Raw genomic sequence first — 18,239 nt, forward strand, 5'->3', positions numbered from 1 at the left:
AATGATTGGTACTTTTATACGATAACATACTGTACACTACTCTTGCTATTAAAATATGACACGCGATATCGAATTTGTATCGCGTGCTAATAAATCTACCAGTCAAACAAGGTTAGCCAACCCAAGGCACGCGAGGCACTAGTGACACGGTAGCCCCTTAGTATAAGTTATACGTATAAAATGAGAGCGTGGCTGTAGTATTGAACACAGACATTTGAAGAAAAATAATCCTTCATTTGCTATGACTTACAAGATTTCTCTTAGCATATACATAAATGACTATGAATTAAACAATTTCTGATCCCTTTCTTATGTCATCTATAATAATAACCTGAATCAAGTTTTGCGCGAAGCAATTAAGAGAAAAATAACTTCTATTGTAAAGTAAAAGCATGAAGCAGTACATATGAAGTAAAATCTTATGGAGGAGTGGAACAATATATAAGACAAGTAAATGGGTAAAATTTTAACGCCTTTGATGTAGTATTGAATATAGGAAGGAAATATAACAATGTTCCGAGTGGGAGATTATAAATCTTTGAGGGAATTATACTTGGGAGCTCATGGATCCAACATTGCGCGGATGGGAGGAGATTAAAAGTAATCGTTAAAAACATTCAAAAATGTTATTATAAAATACACTATAAAGGAGAAAAGTATATGAGTATATACAGACCTTTATCATTCTAATGGAAGCATAAAAGATATATAGGAATTGGAAACTGTCAGGCGGCGACGGCAGCGCCGGGCTGATGGGGTGGAGTGCTCGTACTACGCAAAGAGCAGTGGAACAGCAGTGTGCAGTCAAGTGAGCAGACGGTGATAGTGTAAAATGAGTGACCTCTGTAATTTCCAAAGAGGACAAATTATTGGCGCTCGGTTATGTGGTGCGAGTGTGACGAAAGTAGTAAGTATATTGAGCGTGTCGAGAGGAACAGTGTCCAAGGTCATGACGTCATACAATACTCATGGCTAAATCACATCGGCGAAGACGAACAGTGGCCGAAAGAAAATCCTCAGTGGTAGGTCGTACCGAGCATTAAAGTGATTGTCACTCTGAGTCAGCGTGTGTCACTGTGGTGCAAGTGAAGAAAGAACTCAAGCAATAGCTCCCACAACCTGTGTTGGCAATCACAATTCGACATGAATTCCGTGATGTGGGAATAAGGAGTCGGGTTGCACGAGCGAAACCGCTGAAAAGGAACCGTAACGGTTTACCATTGGTGCCAGGAACTTGCAATATGGACGACTGGTGACTGGAAACTTGTGATATGGTAGGATGAGTCATCGTTTAGCTTATTATTTCAAACCACAAACCATGTTTATGTGTGGCAGACGCCTAAAGAAATGCTTGATTCACAGGTATTTGAACTATGTGCTTATGAAAGGGAGGTCAAAAACTGCCTGATTTTAGCTTTAACAATTATTCCTTCCTGTTCTAATTATAATTAATCTAAGGTATTTGAGATACACATAATGGAATCATTGAAAGTGATAGAGCCAAGTATGGTTCATTGGCTCAGTTCAAATTTGAATTTCAACTGCGCTTAACTGTGTTCAATTACTATACGTGAAATACGATTGTATGTTTAGATACTGATTGCTCACAGAAGTTGTTTCATAAGGTAGCACTCTGTCTTCATTGTACTGTACATTCTTTATGCTACACATCAAACAGATGTTCTGGTATTTCTATCGCTTCCTCTTTATAAGGATCAGATAATTCAATCTAAATCAGGTTCCACTTCTTAAGAGAAAGAGTCACGAAGTGTATACTCCATTTTCAAAATATTGAACTTGGAACATTAAGTTACAAAATGATTATTTTCTTGGAGCGAAGAGGTTTCAGATCTTGTACACGATATGGTTGTGCACGATAAATAACACTGAATGATGAATTGGTGAATAAGAGACTGGGAAAAACGGGAAAACACCCGAAAAAGCTCACGAACATTATATTGAAAATGTAATGAAATGTTTCAGTTTTACGTCCTTCGATAATGCTTCTTAGGCTAAAAGTGACGGATAATTGGTGAAAGTAAATGATTGTGAAAGAGTAAGTGGCATGAGAATGTGGGAGAAAAGAGAGAACTGTGAGAAAACGCATGCGATGTTGTTCACCACAAACTGACGTAGTCTGGGATCGAACCAGCGTTCCCTAGCATCAGAGATGAACGCTCTACCACTGAGAAATTGTGCTCCCTACGAACATTATGTTTCACAGTGGCATACGCAAGGGCATTTACAGCTCACAGATGACGAGAAGAACCCTAGCAGAACTAGTGTGACGTAAGTATGAGCTCATAGATGACGAGAAGAACCCTAGCAGAACTAGTGTGACGTAAGTATGAGCTCACAGATGACGAGAGGAACCGTAGCAGAAGTAGTGAGACGTAAGTATGAGCTCACAGATGACGAGAAAAACCCTAGCAGAAGTAGTGTGACGTAAGTATGAGCTCATAGATGACGAGAAGAACCCTAGCAGAACTAGTGTGACGTAAGTATGAGCTCACAGATGACGAGAAGAACCCTAGCAGAAGTAGTGTGACGTAAGTATGAGCTCGACCACTTTTCGGACGGGGGTTTCAAATGGCATCACGGAATACCACACAGATAACTACCCGGAGTAGCAGACGACATCTAAGTATAGACCACACCTCAAAAAACGAAAATGGGCTTGACCGTTTCGTTGACCTTTCCCCGCTACCCCTGTTTTAGGGTTCTTCTCGTCATCTGTGAGCTGTACGGGTTTTAACCCTTTGCATGCCAGTGATATTGATGTGTATGTCATGAAAAATGTATCCCTTATTAAGGGTCGTATTAATTCTGGAGATGATGAAATTTGTTAGTAGATGCAAGGCAAGACTTAGTTTTACTATTTCTCCTTAGGTGGCAGCACCTTACTAACAGAAAAAACAAAAAAGTATTGTCTCAGTAGATGGCATTCCTAAGGGAGCATTCAATTGCAGCTCTCATGTGTTTGTTTTGACGATAAACAATTAGCAACTTCGAGATTTATTTCGAGTTCGGAAAAGGGAAACCTTTGTCTTTGATCTCCGGTCAGTGTCGCCAACCTGAAGCAGCATAAAATCCCTTCAGAATATCTAAAATTTCCCTTTTTTAGTCCAAACGTTCCACAATGCAAATAATTGTTTTTATCAGGAATGTGAACGCTCTCCTGACGCGCGCATAATAACTATGCCCTACATAATGGTCTAGGCCGTCTTTTAACAGTAAATGAAAGGGTATTACAGCACATACACACAGGAAAATGACACTTGGAACGCAAGGGGTTAATCCCCTCTATCGAGAAGTATTGTGGAAAAACAAACATTTACCATACTAAGATGTGTATACAAGAATTGCACGTGTCCTGGAATCTACTGGATAGAATTCTGTGGTACGCCACTGGTGTTCTCTATAATATATTTACATGTTCTGAAATCTAAATAGACATTTTTCGTTTTACCACTGAGCCATCCTGCTCACAGGAATGGTGTTGGGATATTCATAAACTATATAGCCTACCAAAATCTCTTATTACAAAATTTCTCATACGGCCTGGTTTTCGCCTTTTACCAAAACCTTGTATCCTATCAGGCATAAAATAACATGATGCTAATAAGAAGGATTTGAAATGTACTTACGTAAGTCTCTATAAGGTCTGTTCGATGAGGCACGAAATAATTGGTATCCTCCATATCTCGCCGCTTTTTCACTCTCACGAAGTGCTCCATGGGATTCAAGTTTTTTCGACTGCAGGCACTTGCCAGGAACTCTTCCACCGACATTGCATCTCGAAGAAAAACATGAGCGCTCTGAAAAGAAAATAAGAAAAAATATCATCTTGAAAATTCTTTCTTTTCTATGCTATTCACTTTTTTTTTTGAATTAGTGAATATCTTACAGACGATAAAGAATATAAAGAAAATTTAGGAAGTGAGCTAAATACTATGGACATAATGCTATTTAATAAATAAATAAATAAATAAATATCTCTTTCCGCCCTTTCGCCATTCATTCATTTTTTCCTGAAAAGTCAGGAGCATCATATATCGTACGAGTTCAATCAATCTCATCCATCTGTATGACTCTTGAAATGGACTCTATATGTATCGTTCGATGGTTGATCCTTGAGATAGATGCTATATAATCATCCGGTCTGGATAATCCTTGGAATAGAGACTCTATATATATATCGTACGAGTTCAGCCGAACTAATTCTATCTGGATCAAACTTGGTATGGTAGTACTGTAGACCTTGACCTGCTCTACGAGCATTTGAAGCACATTATAGTATGCAGGCTTTCAGTTCCCTAATTATGGGCAATTAAATGTAGGGTGAGGTGAACATTGTGAAATCTTTGCAAAACACTTTTAATAAAGATTACTTTTACAAAAATAGAATTGTTACGTGTACACCACGTGATTTTTTTTTTTAAATAAATCTTTCAGTTTTAGGTTCCATGGTTATGCTAGGTAGGGTAATGAAGACGGTGATGATAAGAATGAATGAAATTGTGGAATAAAGCTAGTGGGACGAAATGGGGTAACCTACGCACACGATGTTTGTCCATCACAAAGCCCACTTGTCAGGAGCTAGGATCGAACCAGAGACTCTGCGCAACAGAGGTGAACCACCGCGAACCATTATATGAAGAAATTTGGTTTACATTGAAGCCGGAAGTGTTGGCAGATTTCTACGACATCCGGCTTTAGTAGAAATATTAGAGTGAAGACGGAATAGATTAAAAGCGGAAATGGTTGATTTTTGCAACTTCCGGTTTGAACAGATACTTAAGAGAGAATATGTTACTTATTCCTGAGAACGCTTAATCAGAAATAATTTCAGTATGCGCTTTCAAATTCAGGTCAGAACTTAGATAAAATACCCTGTATATTGTACATTTCATTCCTGAATAATGAATACCAACTGCAAGTTTTCCAATTATAAGGTAGTAAAACAACATAAACAAGTGTAAAGTTGCAAGTATTAATGTAGTCTAACCCCATTTAAACAAAGTCCTGGGCTACGTGTGTAATATTCCTTCTGATGATGATGATTCCTCCTCGTCCCAAAAATAGCAACTTTTTATTCTATCTATGTTAGACAATCTAAGTTGTCAACAGTGATATAAATCTTGAAACATATAGATGCTGAAATAACGTGACGAATTCCTGTTGTAGAAAGATGGAAATACACAAAAACGTGTGTTAAAATACATCATTAGAAGACTATATATATATACACCCGCCATTTGTATGTGTGTGTGTTTAAATTTCAAGACCTTGGCCACATTGATGAAGATTGATCTATTTCGTATGGCTCTGTTGCAATACTCGCAGCAGTGGTAGTCTCTGACCCAGCGGCCATTGGTTACAGTATCTGCCACTCAACTGTCAGGTTTCCAAGATGGAAATGTGTGTGCAGAGTAAAATTACCATGGCAACATATTGCCATTAGAGATGATCTTTATATACAGCACTCGTTCTCGTGACATTATGCGTGTGAGGAGGTGTAACAGATTTTCCGTTCTGTTTCTGCTCTTTTCTCTACTTTTTTTTTTTTTTTTTTTTTTTTTTTTTGTACGCACATGCGCACAGAAGTGGGCTAGTATTCTGTCCTCACAACAGCCTTTAGGTTAAGCGAGGAACAGCTTCAGAAGTGAGCAACTTACTGTTGGTTGAACGTTATAATATAACTGAATAAAACTACGTGCAAATGTAGCTTTGTTTATCCTGTTATATAAAAGAGTAAAAGTGTCTCTCAGTCTTCAAAGGCCAAATTATAATATTCTAAATAGAAAAGTGAAATTTGGACAGGAAACTCATTTTCTCTTTCACCTGTTTAAGTTTTACGTTCCACGATTATGCCGGCTAAGCTAAAGAAGACAGTAATTATGAGAAATAAATGAAATGTTGGAATGAAAAAGTGGGAGGAAAAGGGAGAACCCAGAGAAAACTTACACACGTGGTGTTTTTCCACCACAAAACTCACTTGGCGCGAGCTGGGATCGAACCAATGACCGCATACACCAAAGGTGAACGCTCTATCACTGAGCCACCGCGGCACAAGGAAACTCCCTTTGTAACAAAAGCAAGGAATAACAAAGAATGCTTTGGAATGAGAAATTAATCCTAAGGGAAGATAAAGGAGGCCAAGAACAAAGTATCTCATGAACTCTGAAGTTAGAGGGTAAAACTTGGAATATAAACTCATCACTAGAAATAACTTAAAATGTGTTTAAGCGTTTTCGAAAATTTTACTGGTAGAGGAATTTCTATAATATTCGAATTTTCCTTCCTTTTCTAGAAAGTCCCTAATACGATGGTTCGTTTAAATTGGAGGTGTGAAATTCGTCACCTAAAGCTTCTTAGCTAACATTAAGGGAATATATGTTTCAACGTTTTCCAAAATTCAATCAAAGGTGGGGAGGGGGGATGAGAACAATTTCTATAACATTGAAATTTTCCAATAGAAATAGAATACAAAATGTGTCAAATATGTAGATTCGCTTAAATTCGGTTTATAAAGCCTTAATTTAAAAAAAGAAGGAACACGAGTTCTCTCGTTTTCGATAATTTCATTTCTAAAGAGGGAATAAGGACAATTTCTACATTATTTAAATTTCCCGTTTTTTTTTATTTATTAATCCTTGTTCTTCCTGTACAAAGACAGACATTTCTGCACTAAGAAAAAATTGTATGTGGTGTACGTAAAATCCGGTTACATTTGTAAATTCTGTAGTTTTTGGACTTAACGTACAGGAAACGTATAGAGCGATCGAAAAGTCCCCCGAACCTAAACTTCAAAAACATTTTTTTGCGGTAGTTATTACGAGAAGATAAATATTTCTGTGTAAAATGATTTGCTAGGGTCTTGGGTATACATGACACAAGAGATGGCGCTGGGGAGTGGCGCTAGCAGTCGCGACGAAGAAATGAACTACATAAAGTGCTGTTAGCAAAATAATCACGTTAGCACAAGTACTAAATAACACACACACAAGTAATACAAACACATTAACAAGGAACACAGTAATCAGCTAGCAAATTACTCAGGTGATCTCTCTCGGAAGATATCTGGGTGGATGTAAGCACATCACAAGAGATGCTGAAAATGGCGCCCTCCTACAGCATGCATAAACGTATGGGACGACACATGTTTCATGCTACGCGATGCAGCATAGGCATATCTATTGCAGTAATGCACTGAGTGATGTTCGTTTTCAGTGTATCTAAAGTGGGGGGGATTATTTTCGTAGACTTCCCTCTTCAAATAACCCCACAGGAGAAAATCGGGTGATCTTGGCGGCCAATGACCTGTTGAAATCAAGCGGTCATCAAAAATCTCATGCAGAAATGCCATGGTGTCATTGGACGTATGGCATGTTGTCCCGTCTTGCTGTAACCATACATCTCATTCACCAGCGTCCAAAAGCGCGATAAACTACTGTATAATGTCCTGGTATACAATGGAGTTCACTCGGGTTTCGAAAAAAATCCGTCCAATAATTCGTGATCTGGACACGGCACACCAGACATCCATTTTCTGCGCGTGGAGTAGGGCCTCATGTAAGATATGTGGATTTTCAGTGGACTAATAGCGAGTGTTCTGAGAATTAACATGACCTGTCAAATAGATCCAGGCTTCGTCCGTGAAGTACACCTTATTAAGGACAGCAATATTATTGCGAATGATTGTTGAAACCACCGACAATACCTCATTCGAGCACCATTGTCACCTGGTCGCAGCTCTTGAACGACTTTCACGTGATATGGTCGTAATTTTAACCTTTTTGTTGCTTTTTGTGCAGAGCCATATGATACGTTCACTTGTTGTGATACCCGCCGAAGTCCTTTCTGTGGTGATTGTTGCAATCGTGCGGCAACGTCTTCCAAAACATCATTCGTGAAAACTGTAGGGCGCCCATTATGAGGCTTATCATGCACACCGCCATGTTCACGAAATCTCGTGATTAATGCATGAATAGTTGATTTACTCACAGAACGCCCAAAACGATTCACAAATTTCTCGTTTGCAGCACTGTATGATGCAGTTTTGAAATACTCCTCTAACAAAAACACCGACAAACTCATTCTTGCAACTGGAGTGATTATTTTGCTAACATTACTTTTATGTAGTTTATTTCTTCGCCACGACTGCTAGCGCCACTCCCCAGTGCCATCTTTTGGGTCGTGTATAGCCAAGACCCTAGCAAATCAATTTACATAGAAATATTTACCTTCTTGTAATAACTACCGCCAAAACTTTTTTTTTGAAGTTTGAGTTCGGGGACTTTTCGATCGCTCTGTATAACTGAAAACGTATGTTTTTATAATACTTTCTGTATAAGTGTTCCATCTGTACGTACTTTCCGTATGAAACAATATAGGCGATCAGGATCTCACATACAAATGGACGTATATAACATATAGCTGACGAAGGTAACATACATATATGTATGTAATATAAGGAAGACTGTTAGATATCAGACATCCTGCAACGGCATGGTGTAACATCTAAGGACAGTGCGTATGTAGCATACGGATAACGTATGCTCGTACTGATTTCTCAGTAAGCAAAAGGATTCCGTATATTTGTACAATATACCGCTGTCCGGAGAACGGATTTTTCTCAGTGTGCTAGTTTCTTCTACGATGGGATTGCTTCTACATATAGACCTTGGAATACACGCATGTTTGGTCCATTCTTTTCTTTAAAATGTACAAATTGAATTTTACGTGTGTGTGTAAACTGTATAATATCTTTTTATTGTATAGTTCAGTTTATCTGCAGCTAAGTTTAAAGCACCCCTGAAATGACGAGAAATGGTATGAGAGGTAGAAGGAATGGAATAACTCTTATGCTTGATAATTTCGTTAATTTCATACTAGAATTGAGAGCTTACCGAGAATTGAATTCCATTTACCATTCTCCCAGAAGCAGTTAAACATTTTGTGGCATGATAAAATTTATTTATTTAATTATTTATTTATTTAACAATCACCAGATACAGCTCCGAGGCCATTTTACACTGGATATCCAACAACAACAATAACAATGGAAAGGATTTGGTAAGTTATCGGCCAGGGCCTGTTTAGTAGGTACCATCCCGGCATTTGCCTGGTAGGACTGAGGGAAACCCTGGAAAACCTCAGTCAGGATTGTCGGCAGCGGGATTCGAACCCACGACCTCCAGAATGCGAAGCCACTACCACTATCGCTCTACCACTTGAGCTACTTCGCTCGGTGGCATTAGTGGCATTATAAGTATGCCACTTACAACTACGAACAACGCCAAAAATACTTAGGAAAATGAACCCTCAAATGCAACATGAAAAAAATATAGAATAATATGGGTGTACAAACGCACAATTTCAGAGTTATAATCCATCAAAACTTGATTGGAACGATAAAATAAAGGGATGATAAAGAACATGAGAACGAAAAGTGTCGGATCAAGGTTGGATAAAAGAATATTGTGTTTATTTTGAGTCTAGATTCCCTTACGAGGTTGAATGAAAGAATATTGTGTTTATTTTGAGTCTAGATTCCCTTACGAGGTTGGATGAAAGAATATTGTGTTTATTTTGAGTCTAGATTCCCTTACGAGGTTGAATGAAAGAATATTGTGTTTATTTTGAGTCTAGATTCCCTTACGAGGTTGGATGAAAGAATATTGTGTTTATTTTGAGTCTAGATTCCCTTACGAGGTTGAATGAAAGAATATTGTGTTTATTTTGAGTCTAGATTCCCTTACGAGGTTGGATGAAAGAATATTGTGTTTATTTTGAGTCTAGATTCCCTTACGAGGTTGGATAAAAGGATATTGTGTTTATTTTGAGTCTAGATTCCCTTACGAGGTTGGATGAAAGAATATTGTGTTTATTTTGAGTCTAGATTCCCTTACGAGGTTGAATGAAAGAATATTGTGTTTATTTTGAGTCTAGATTCCCTTACGAGGTTGGGTGAAATAATATTGTGTTTATTTTGAGTCTAGATTCCCTTACGAGGTTGGATAAAAGGATATTGTGTTTATTTTGGGTCTAGATTCCCTTAATGTACACTGTAGAAATTAAATCAGTGTTTGTTTATTTTTAGGAACGATTTTTGGTCATTGTTTAACGTGTTCAGAGATGTCTTGAAATGTTCTATCAGTGAGTAGAAAATATAATACATCCTAACAGTGCTTAGTAAAATCTGTTTCATATCTCTACCCCTAAAGTATTTCAAGATATAATCGTTCTTTGTTACTTCCATTCCCCTTTTCAATGAAATAGTACTCTTTCCTTGTAGTCTCATATTAACTTGATAAAGATCTAACACTAAGTTCGGAGTCAGACCGTGAAACATTTCAATGGGTGTAGTATGAAAACTGTAAGTTTGTGCTTAAAGTAAAGTATAGTTATTAAACTTAGTATTTTATATTGTACTCTTAAGGTTAAAGTGATATACAGTTAACTTGTGAATCAGTTAACATTTTTCTTTCTGAAATTGCTTTAAAAAGGTATGTAAAAATAATTGTATTTTCTTTTTTGAGTGCTAAAAGTGATGTACACTTATTAAGCTTAGTATTTTATACTCTATTCTTAACCTTAAACTGATGAACAGTTTTTGAATAAATTATGTCAAGTTATGTGAGTGACGAACACTGATACAAAACCCTGACGACCACTGGAACATTTCGATTTTGAGGTGACGATTACTGGTGCAATACAAGGGATTTAAAATATATATTGTTTTTCCTTGAACGGCTATTAGACTTTGAATAACTACATGGTCATGTATACGAAGGACCAATATGTCTTTCCAACTATGGTACAGCTCCGAAAGATTTGCGATGCTCACAAAAAAAAAAAAAAAAAAAAATACAAAAGAGTAAGTTTTCAACCTTAAAGTGACGACTACTGGTGTTTTTACCCAAAAAATGACTTCAATTAATGCGCAGAAAAGCAGAATATAATAATAAAACGCAAAAAAGCAGAAAATAAATCATTGCTATTATCTACAAAAATTTTGAAGTCTATGCCAAACCAAATGAATTAATATTTCATAAAATTATCATCGAAACTAATTTTATATTAAGTATTAATTTGGTTTGCCATACATTTCAATTTTTATAGGTACTAGGTGATGAATTATTTTCTACTTTTAAGCGTTTTATTATCATTTTCTACTTTTTGAACGTTTTTTTCTTACTATTTTCCACTTTTAATCGTTTTGTTAATATTGTTTTTTAAAGGATTTTTATTCGTTCAGCATGTTTCAGGATCAAGACTATTTAAAAACGTTAACCCATATAATAACAAAGAATCCAAAGCACATAACTAAATATCGAAACCAGCTCTCACACAGAAAAAGGCCGGAGCGCCATCCATTTAATCAGGGAGAAGTTAACTTCCATCTTTAAAAGGATGATTTTCCCGAAAGTGAATATTAAAATCAGTGTACTTCCTCAGTTTCTATTTTATTGAAAGTAAATTTTAATAAAATATGCAGAAAATAAATTATGAAGTTTGTTTTCCTTTTGTGTATTTTACCGGAAACGAATTGTAATGTTGGTTTTATTTTTCTGCACTTTATGGAAAGTGAACTGTAATGTTGTTTTCCATTTGTGGGTTTTACTAAAAAAGAATTGTAATTTTGGTTTTCTTTTGTGTTTCTTACGGAAAATGAATTGTAGTGTTGGTTTTCTTTTGTGCACTTTATGGAAAATCAATTATAAAGTTTGTGTTTCTTTTAATTATTTAATTAATTTATTAAGTAAATTTTCAGACACATTTTCGAGGCCTATTTATATAGATATTCACTGGAATCATGAACTATTAATCACTATAGAAGCAATTATAATCGGAAGGGAAGTTTATTACATTTAAAGGTACCATATGGACACTGGAGATACATGTGAAGAGAAATCCTGGGAAAATTCAGACAGTAAACCAGGCCACTAAAGTCCAACATGGGACCTCCTGCTTGCAAAACAGGAATGTTACTTACTATTCTATCTTTTCGGTGATAACCCCAATGGGGAATGAATGGTAAACTGTATTTTCTGTTCCTTGCGTTCTGTTCGTTTTTTGATATCGAAAAGTAATGGTTGCTCCATTTTCGGAACATACTGTCAAGACTTACGGCTGTGTATGCGAGAGTAAAGGTTCCACATTTTCTTGACTTGGGCATTCATGGAAGTGATGTAGTTCCGGTTCCTTTACTTCCATAAGTTGCCCCAGCTACACGTTTTAAGGTGACTAAATGAAGTTAGCAGTCACATTAAAACGAGGGTAGAATGAGAATACTTTCACTTCGTCACTGGGATCGAACCCAATACACCCACCTTAGTGGTACAGTAAACGCGTGAACGACTTCACTACCGAGGTTCTTCTTTTGATATCTAGATATATCTACTAATAGGACAATATTTCATTCCACAATAAACCACACGTCCAACAGTAATTGTACGATTATTTACACACAAATATAATTCATTAAAGCTTTAATTAACAACTACTAATGCACATGTTAATTATCTTACCTGGTTGTCTGGTAGCGACACCTTGACTGTTTTTTCGTTCTCGTCCCTGGAGCTCATCTGAAGGGATCGCCGACTGGAGCCGCTGTTGCTCCGTGACAACATAGGAGCTCTCCGCTTGGTAGCGCCTCGACCCGCCAGCAGATTGTTCAACAGAGAAGGGCTGCGTGCGCAGATGAAAGCGTGAAACGATGAAACAGTGAAGACGCCCAGTTTATTCAAAGTGTTTTTCGTGGCGCGAGAAACGTGAGTTAACAGGCTCTGAAAAAAATAGGAATAATGGAAAGCAATGTTAATATACTATGCAATAAATTGTTCCTTAAAGAAATGTTCCACTTTTTGGCTTTCATTTTAAAAAAATGAATCATGGATTTATGAATTTTGTTAATGGGATAGTTATCAATGACATATACAAATATTAGCTATAATAATTTTCTAGTTAATCATCAACACTAATTTCAATAGAGGGGACACGGTGGCTTAGTGGTAGAGCGTTTACCTCTGCTACGTGAGGTCTCTAGTTCGATCCCCGGCCAAGTAATTTTGTGGTGGACAACATCGTGTCAGTGTGTTTTCTCTTGGAACTCTCGTTTTCTCCCACATTCTCATTCCACCGATTCTTTCATCATCATTCATTTTCCTTAATCATCCATCTTCCTTAGCCTAATGGACATAATCGTGGGACGTTAAACTGAAGGAATTTATTTCATTTCAGCTTCGATAGAAAGCTACTTTGTCTGACTTTTTCCAAGAACAAGTATAGGATTATTAAATTGCATGATACAAATAAATTCGATCTTTCAACACTTCTTTTTTTTTTTCAAATAATGCTAATAGAAAACACTAAAGAAAAAAACTCATTTTCTCTGCTTTCGAATAAAATCTCTTTGATCCGTTTTCTTTTCTCTTTCTTACAAAACATCCTCCTCAGCTAGACCTTGTATTTCTTTCTTCTCTGCCATTTACTAAAATTTGAAACACTCCCACTTCTCAAACAAAATGACTATGAAGCAAAACAGAACATGCCAAATATTCTTTACATCTTCAGACGGATTAAAAAGTCTGAATTTATGATAATTATGATGTATGAAACAATTTTCTAAGACTTTCATATTAAAAATAATAGGAAATAGGATTTTTAAAAAATAAGTCCAATTCTAGTATTCTAATCAAAGACTTCACGGAGTCAACAAAAGTACTTATTACAAGATCCGTTTCACAAGGTATTGAAATCTGAGTTTTACGTCCCCACAGTTATGTCGGTTAAGCTAAAGAAGACGGTGATGATGAGAAATGGATGAACTGGTGGAATGAAAAAGTGGGAGGAAACGAGAGAGCCATGAGAAAACTCACGCACACGGTGTTTGTCCACCACAAAGTCCGCTTGGCGCGAGCTGGGATCGAATCAAGGGCCCTACGTATCACAATTGAACGCTCTACCACTGAGCCACCGCAGCCTCTTCCAAATGTATTATAGCAGTATTTGTTTCAAGAGATTAAGTGACATCACCACAGGTGCAATTGTGTTGTATATCGTTCCCTTTATTTCACTGAAATGTATGTCGCATACTTGGATGACATATTGTTTCTCAATTTTCAAATAATGTTATTACTCGATGGTCACTACCTAATATTTGCCATTAGCACCTAGAACAACTATGCCGATCACAGAGGGGAAAAGACAATTAAGAGCCAGTTCACTGCCACTTTTAGTGGATGTAGAACAAATATGTGAATCGAATTTCAATCTGCTTTGACATTTAATGTAATATTGTGAAGTTTAAACAATCGTATCGTGAAGTATAAATATTTTAATAAGGATAACATCAGGTTATTCTTTGTCCAAAAAGTAACACAAACTATTCTCTTAATATATCATTTTGTCATTCGTGTAGCTTGAGCTAAGAAATAGAAATGCAGAGCACTTATCACCCTCAAAAGTAGCTAAAGAATCACATAGATAAGATAGATGACAAGAGTAACGGATATTGTCATGAAAATACAGGCATTGATCTGGCGCTGTGCATAATATATTGTAAGAAGAAACAATCGATACACAAAAGCAATTCTTGACTGGATAGTAAAGACAAGAAATGATCTAGTAAATGCCCTAATACAAAATGATGTGATAGAATCAAGAAGTGCCGAGCTACTTGCAAAAGAAATATCCAAGATAGATGGTTGTAGAGAGGAGTTGTTTCTTTTTGTTGTTAAACGCCTCACGATTATGCACCGAGGCCAAGGAGTTGGTAATGTTGTAATGAAGAAAGTAGGAGGAAACGGGAGAACCCCGAGAAAATTCACGTACATGATATTTGTCCACCACAAGGTCCACTTGGCAGCAGCTGGGATCGAACCATGACCTAACGCATCAGAGGTGAACTCTCAATCACTGAGGCAGGCGGAGAAGAGTTGGAAGGATACTTTTTGAGCAGTGGATTAACAATAGAGTTGGAAGGATACTTTTTGAGCAGTGGATTAACAATAGTTAACTATGATAGTGACTTATATTAATACTTGATATTATTTTGACTCGAACAAATGAATTTATTTTGGGATATAATCTAGATGTCGAGTTTGAAGTTTTAAACATTTTTTTCCATTTGAGATCTTTTGGAAAGCAGTTTCCATATTAGCAACAGGAGTAAACTTAAATCATTTTAAAGAGTTATGTTTATTTAAAATTGAAACCTTAACTAATCATTGAAATGAAAATCTACTAATGGCTTCAGACTTCTTTTGGAAGACAGAAGAAGACAGAAATGTAAAAAAAGGAGGAGAAGAATGTTACCCAGAAGACACAAATACGATTTTTAAATGCTGGCAGTATTTACGAATTCGAAATAAGATTGAAAGAAGTGTTAAGAGAAACCAGCAAAATAAAATGAAAATGCTACGCTCTGCAACCAACATTTGAGCAAAGCTGGTTTGGTTGCCTATATGTCCTGGCGTTTCAGAAAGCAGGACTGGCTGCACAAATTGGAACAGAATTTGACATCTGCAGAGTATGTGCTATTCAGAACTACAAATACAGACTGTCTCAAAATTCGTCATTCATTTAAGTGTTGCCTAAATTTCATTTAAGTGTTGCATAGAAATAGTAAGCACTACAATGGCAATCACTCTATAAATAACTCTTTCATTAATATTCACTGTTCATGTTGGAAATATTGTCTTTTGATTTATTTCGTTAGACCTGTTAAAAGCTCGTCGTCTATTTCATCCTACTTTCACCATCGTCTATGATAATTTGTATTTTGTTGCTGTGTTAGTCTGAATCTAAAATTTATTATGACAAGTTACAAATTTTACTAATCATTATTTCATGAAATTTTCTCTTGTAACTTTTTTACATGCTGTGCAAAGGATCATCCACAGTCTTCCTATTACATGATTAGTTTCCTTGTTTTAAGATAAGCCTTCCTCCGTCAAAGTTTCCTTGGTTCAACACAGATGGATCACACAAACGAAATGAATTCTAAAACATCTATTTTTATAGTTTGCAAATTAAGTCTGTGCTTTCCTTCCTCGGTACTTTTCTTCCTTACTTAAAAAAAATAATAAACTCTTGAAATCACTCAAAAAACTGACAATCATTTTTAAATACATTTTGTATAACTCACGGAAACAAAATGCCAATTTTATATACTAAGAAAGAATGCGAGGAACAGTTACTCGAGTAAAGGTAAGAAACCTTGTTCAGCCCAATTCCGCGTCTCGAAGCAGTCAAGTGTGTTTTGGATGCAATAATTTATAGTGCTTGCCTGTACGTTTGTTCACCTATCATGATTCGTATGTTGAGCAAAAGAGAACAGAGATGGCGGAAATGGATGATGAAATAGCCAATAAAAACAGATCTCCTGTTAGATTTCTAAACTATGGTATGCAGAAGAATCGGATTTTTAAAAGTTAATATCCCACGATTGTGCACTGATACTAAGGGAGTGTCTGATCATAAAATGGATGATAATGGTGAAATGACGAAAGTGGGAGGAAACAGAAGAACCCCGAGAAAACAAACGCACATGGTGTTTCAAGAATCGGAAGTCACTTAGAATGACTATATCCGTCCATCTGTCTGTCAAGAGGCATCAAAGTAAAAGCAATGATATATTGAGAATAGGTTTCTTGCAATCAACTCAGCATCCTGAAAAAAAAAGCTTCCATGTTCACCGTTAATCTTCTATGCAAATTGGAAGTGGTCGTATATCAACCAGTGTCGGTTTCAACGTTCATTGCCATGAAATAAAAAAAAGAGAAATAGAAAGCAAAAATCCGTTTTTAAAAACGATTCTCCATCTCGAGAAAAAAAATCAATTTTTACTCTATCTCTGTAATGACACCGGAAATAATAGTTTAGTACTACATTCAATTTTTGGGGGCGCGGTGGCTCAGTGGTAGAGCGTTCACCTCCGGTGCTTGGGGTCCCAGATCGCGCCGTGTGAACCTTGTGGTGGACAAACACCGTGCTCGTGGGTTTTCTCGGGGTTTTCCCGTTTCCTCTCACTTTCTTAATTCCACCATTTCACTCATCTCTCATCATCACCGTCTTTTTTAGCCTAACCGGCACAACCGTGGGACGTAAAACTTAAAGATTTCATTTTTTTTACATTCAATTTCAATTTTTACCTTCATAGAGCAAAAAGAGTAGGATATACTGCGAAGTTTTGTAATCGATTCAGCCTATCAAGAATATATTCTATGTCTCCCATTAATTCTTTATGTAAACCGGAAGTGGTAGAAATCAATCATTATCGGTTTAAACGTTGATCAACATAGAACTAAATTTATAATCGATAGCGAGAAGCGTTATGCCATCTTTACTCTAATATGTCTAATAAAACCAGAAGTGATCAATATCTACAAACTTCCGGATTCAATATATATATTTTCATAGAGCAAAAACAATAACAGAGAGCAAAAAATGGCTTTTCGGCAAGAAATGGCTTTTCGTAGAGCTTTATGTTTTTTCCTGCTTCGCGTCCCAAGGATAACTTTCATTTCGCTCTTTATTTGTCTAGTCGAACCAGAAGTGTTTCAAATCTACGATTCCAAGTTTCAACGCTGATTGCCGAGGTGAGAAAATGACATTAGACAGCGAGAAGCTGTTCCTTGATACAGATTCTGTACGGCAAATGATATTTCACCTCTGACTTTATTTCTCTATTAAGAAATCCTTAGAGGGACCTAGTACCACTTCTGGTTTCAATATTGTAATATCATACACGTTGTCTGTATTTATAAACACCACAACGTATTTTTGTTTGTTTGTAAATATCACTACGTGTTTTTATTTGGTATTAACACCACGTGTTTTTTTTTACTACAAGTTATTACACAAAGCAGACGACAAAACTTGGTTATACGAAAAAAAAATACACACATATACAAGCGATATTTCAGCCTTAAAATACATAACACTCTATGTATGGCCTTAACCAAAATTGGTCTTAGCTAATTAACTTATTTTTTAACTTACCTAAAACTTAGAAAAATCTTAACTCAAACCTTTTACCTTGCTTAAAGCTTTAAAACCATTTACCTAGCGTACCTAAAGCTTTATGAAAACTTAACCCTTTTCTTGACTTAAATAAAACTCTAAAACATTTAACTGCAACCAACAAGCTTGCGTAGAACTTTTTCTTGCTTAGCTTGCCCAGAGCTTTACAAAACAACTTTTTTTTTTACTTGCATAAAGCACGAAAA

General features: G+C 36.4%; 1 protein-coding gene across 1 annotated transcript in view; it reads right to left on the reverse strand.

The window, feature by feature from the left end:
* sif (guanine nucleotide exchange factor still life) overlaps positions 1 to 18,239 on the reverse strand; it is a 1,225,751-nt gene that overhangs the window by 61,432 nt on the left and 1,146,080 nt on the right. Inside the window, exons 16-17 of the mRNA XM_081760149.1 lie at positions 12,537 to 12,794; positions 3,648 to 3,818 (exon numbers count right to left, since the gene is read on the reverse strand). Coding sequence (XP_081616275.1) covers positions 3,648 to 3,818; positions 12,537 to 12,794 — 429 coding nt within the window. The remainder of the gene's footprint in view (positions 1 to 3,647; positions 3,819 to 12,536; positions 12,795 to 18,239) is intronic.

The sequence above is a fragment of the Thermobia domestica genome, chromosome 5 (assembly GCF_964235325.1).
Source record: "Thermobia domestica chromosome 5, izTheDome1.hap1.1, whole genome shotgun sequence".
Taxonomy (NCBI): Eukaryota; Metazoa; Arthropoda; class Insecta; order Zygentoma; family Lepismatidae; genus Thermobia; species Thermobia domestica.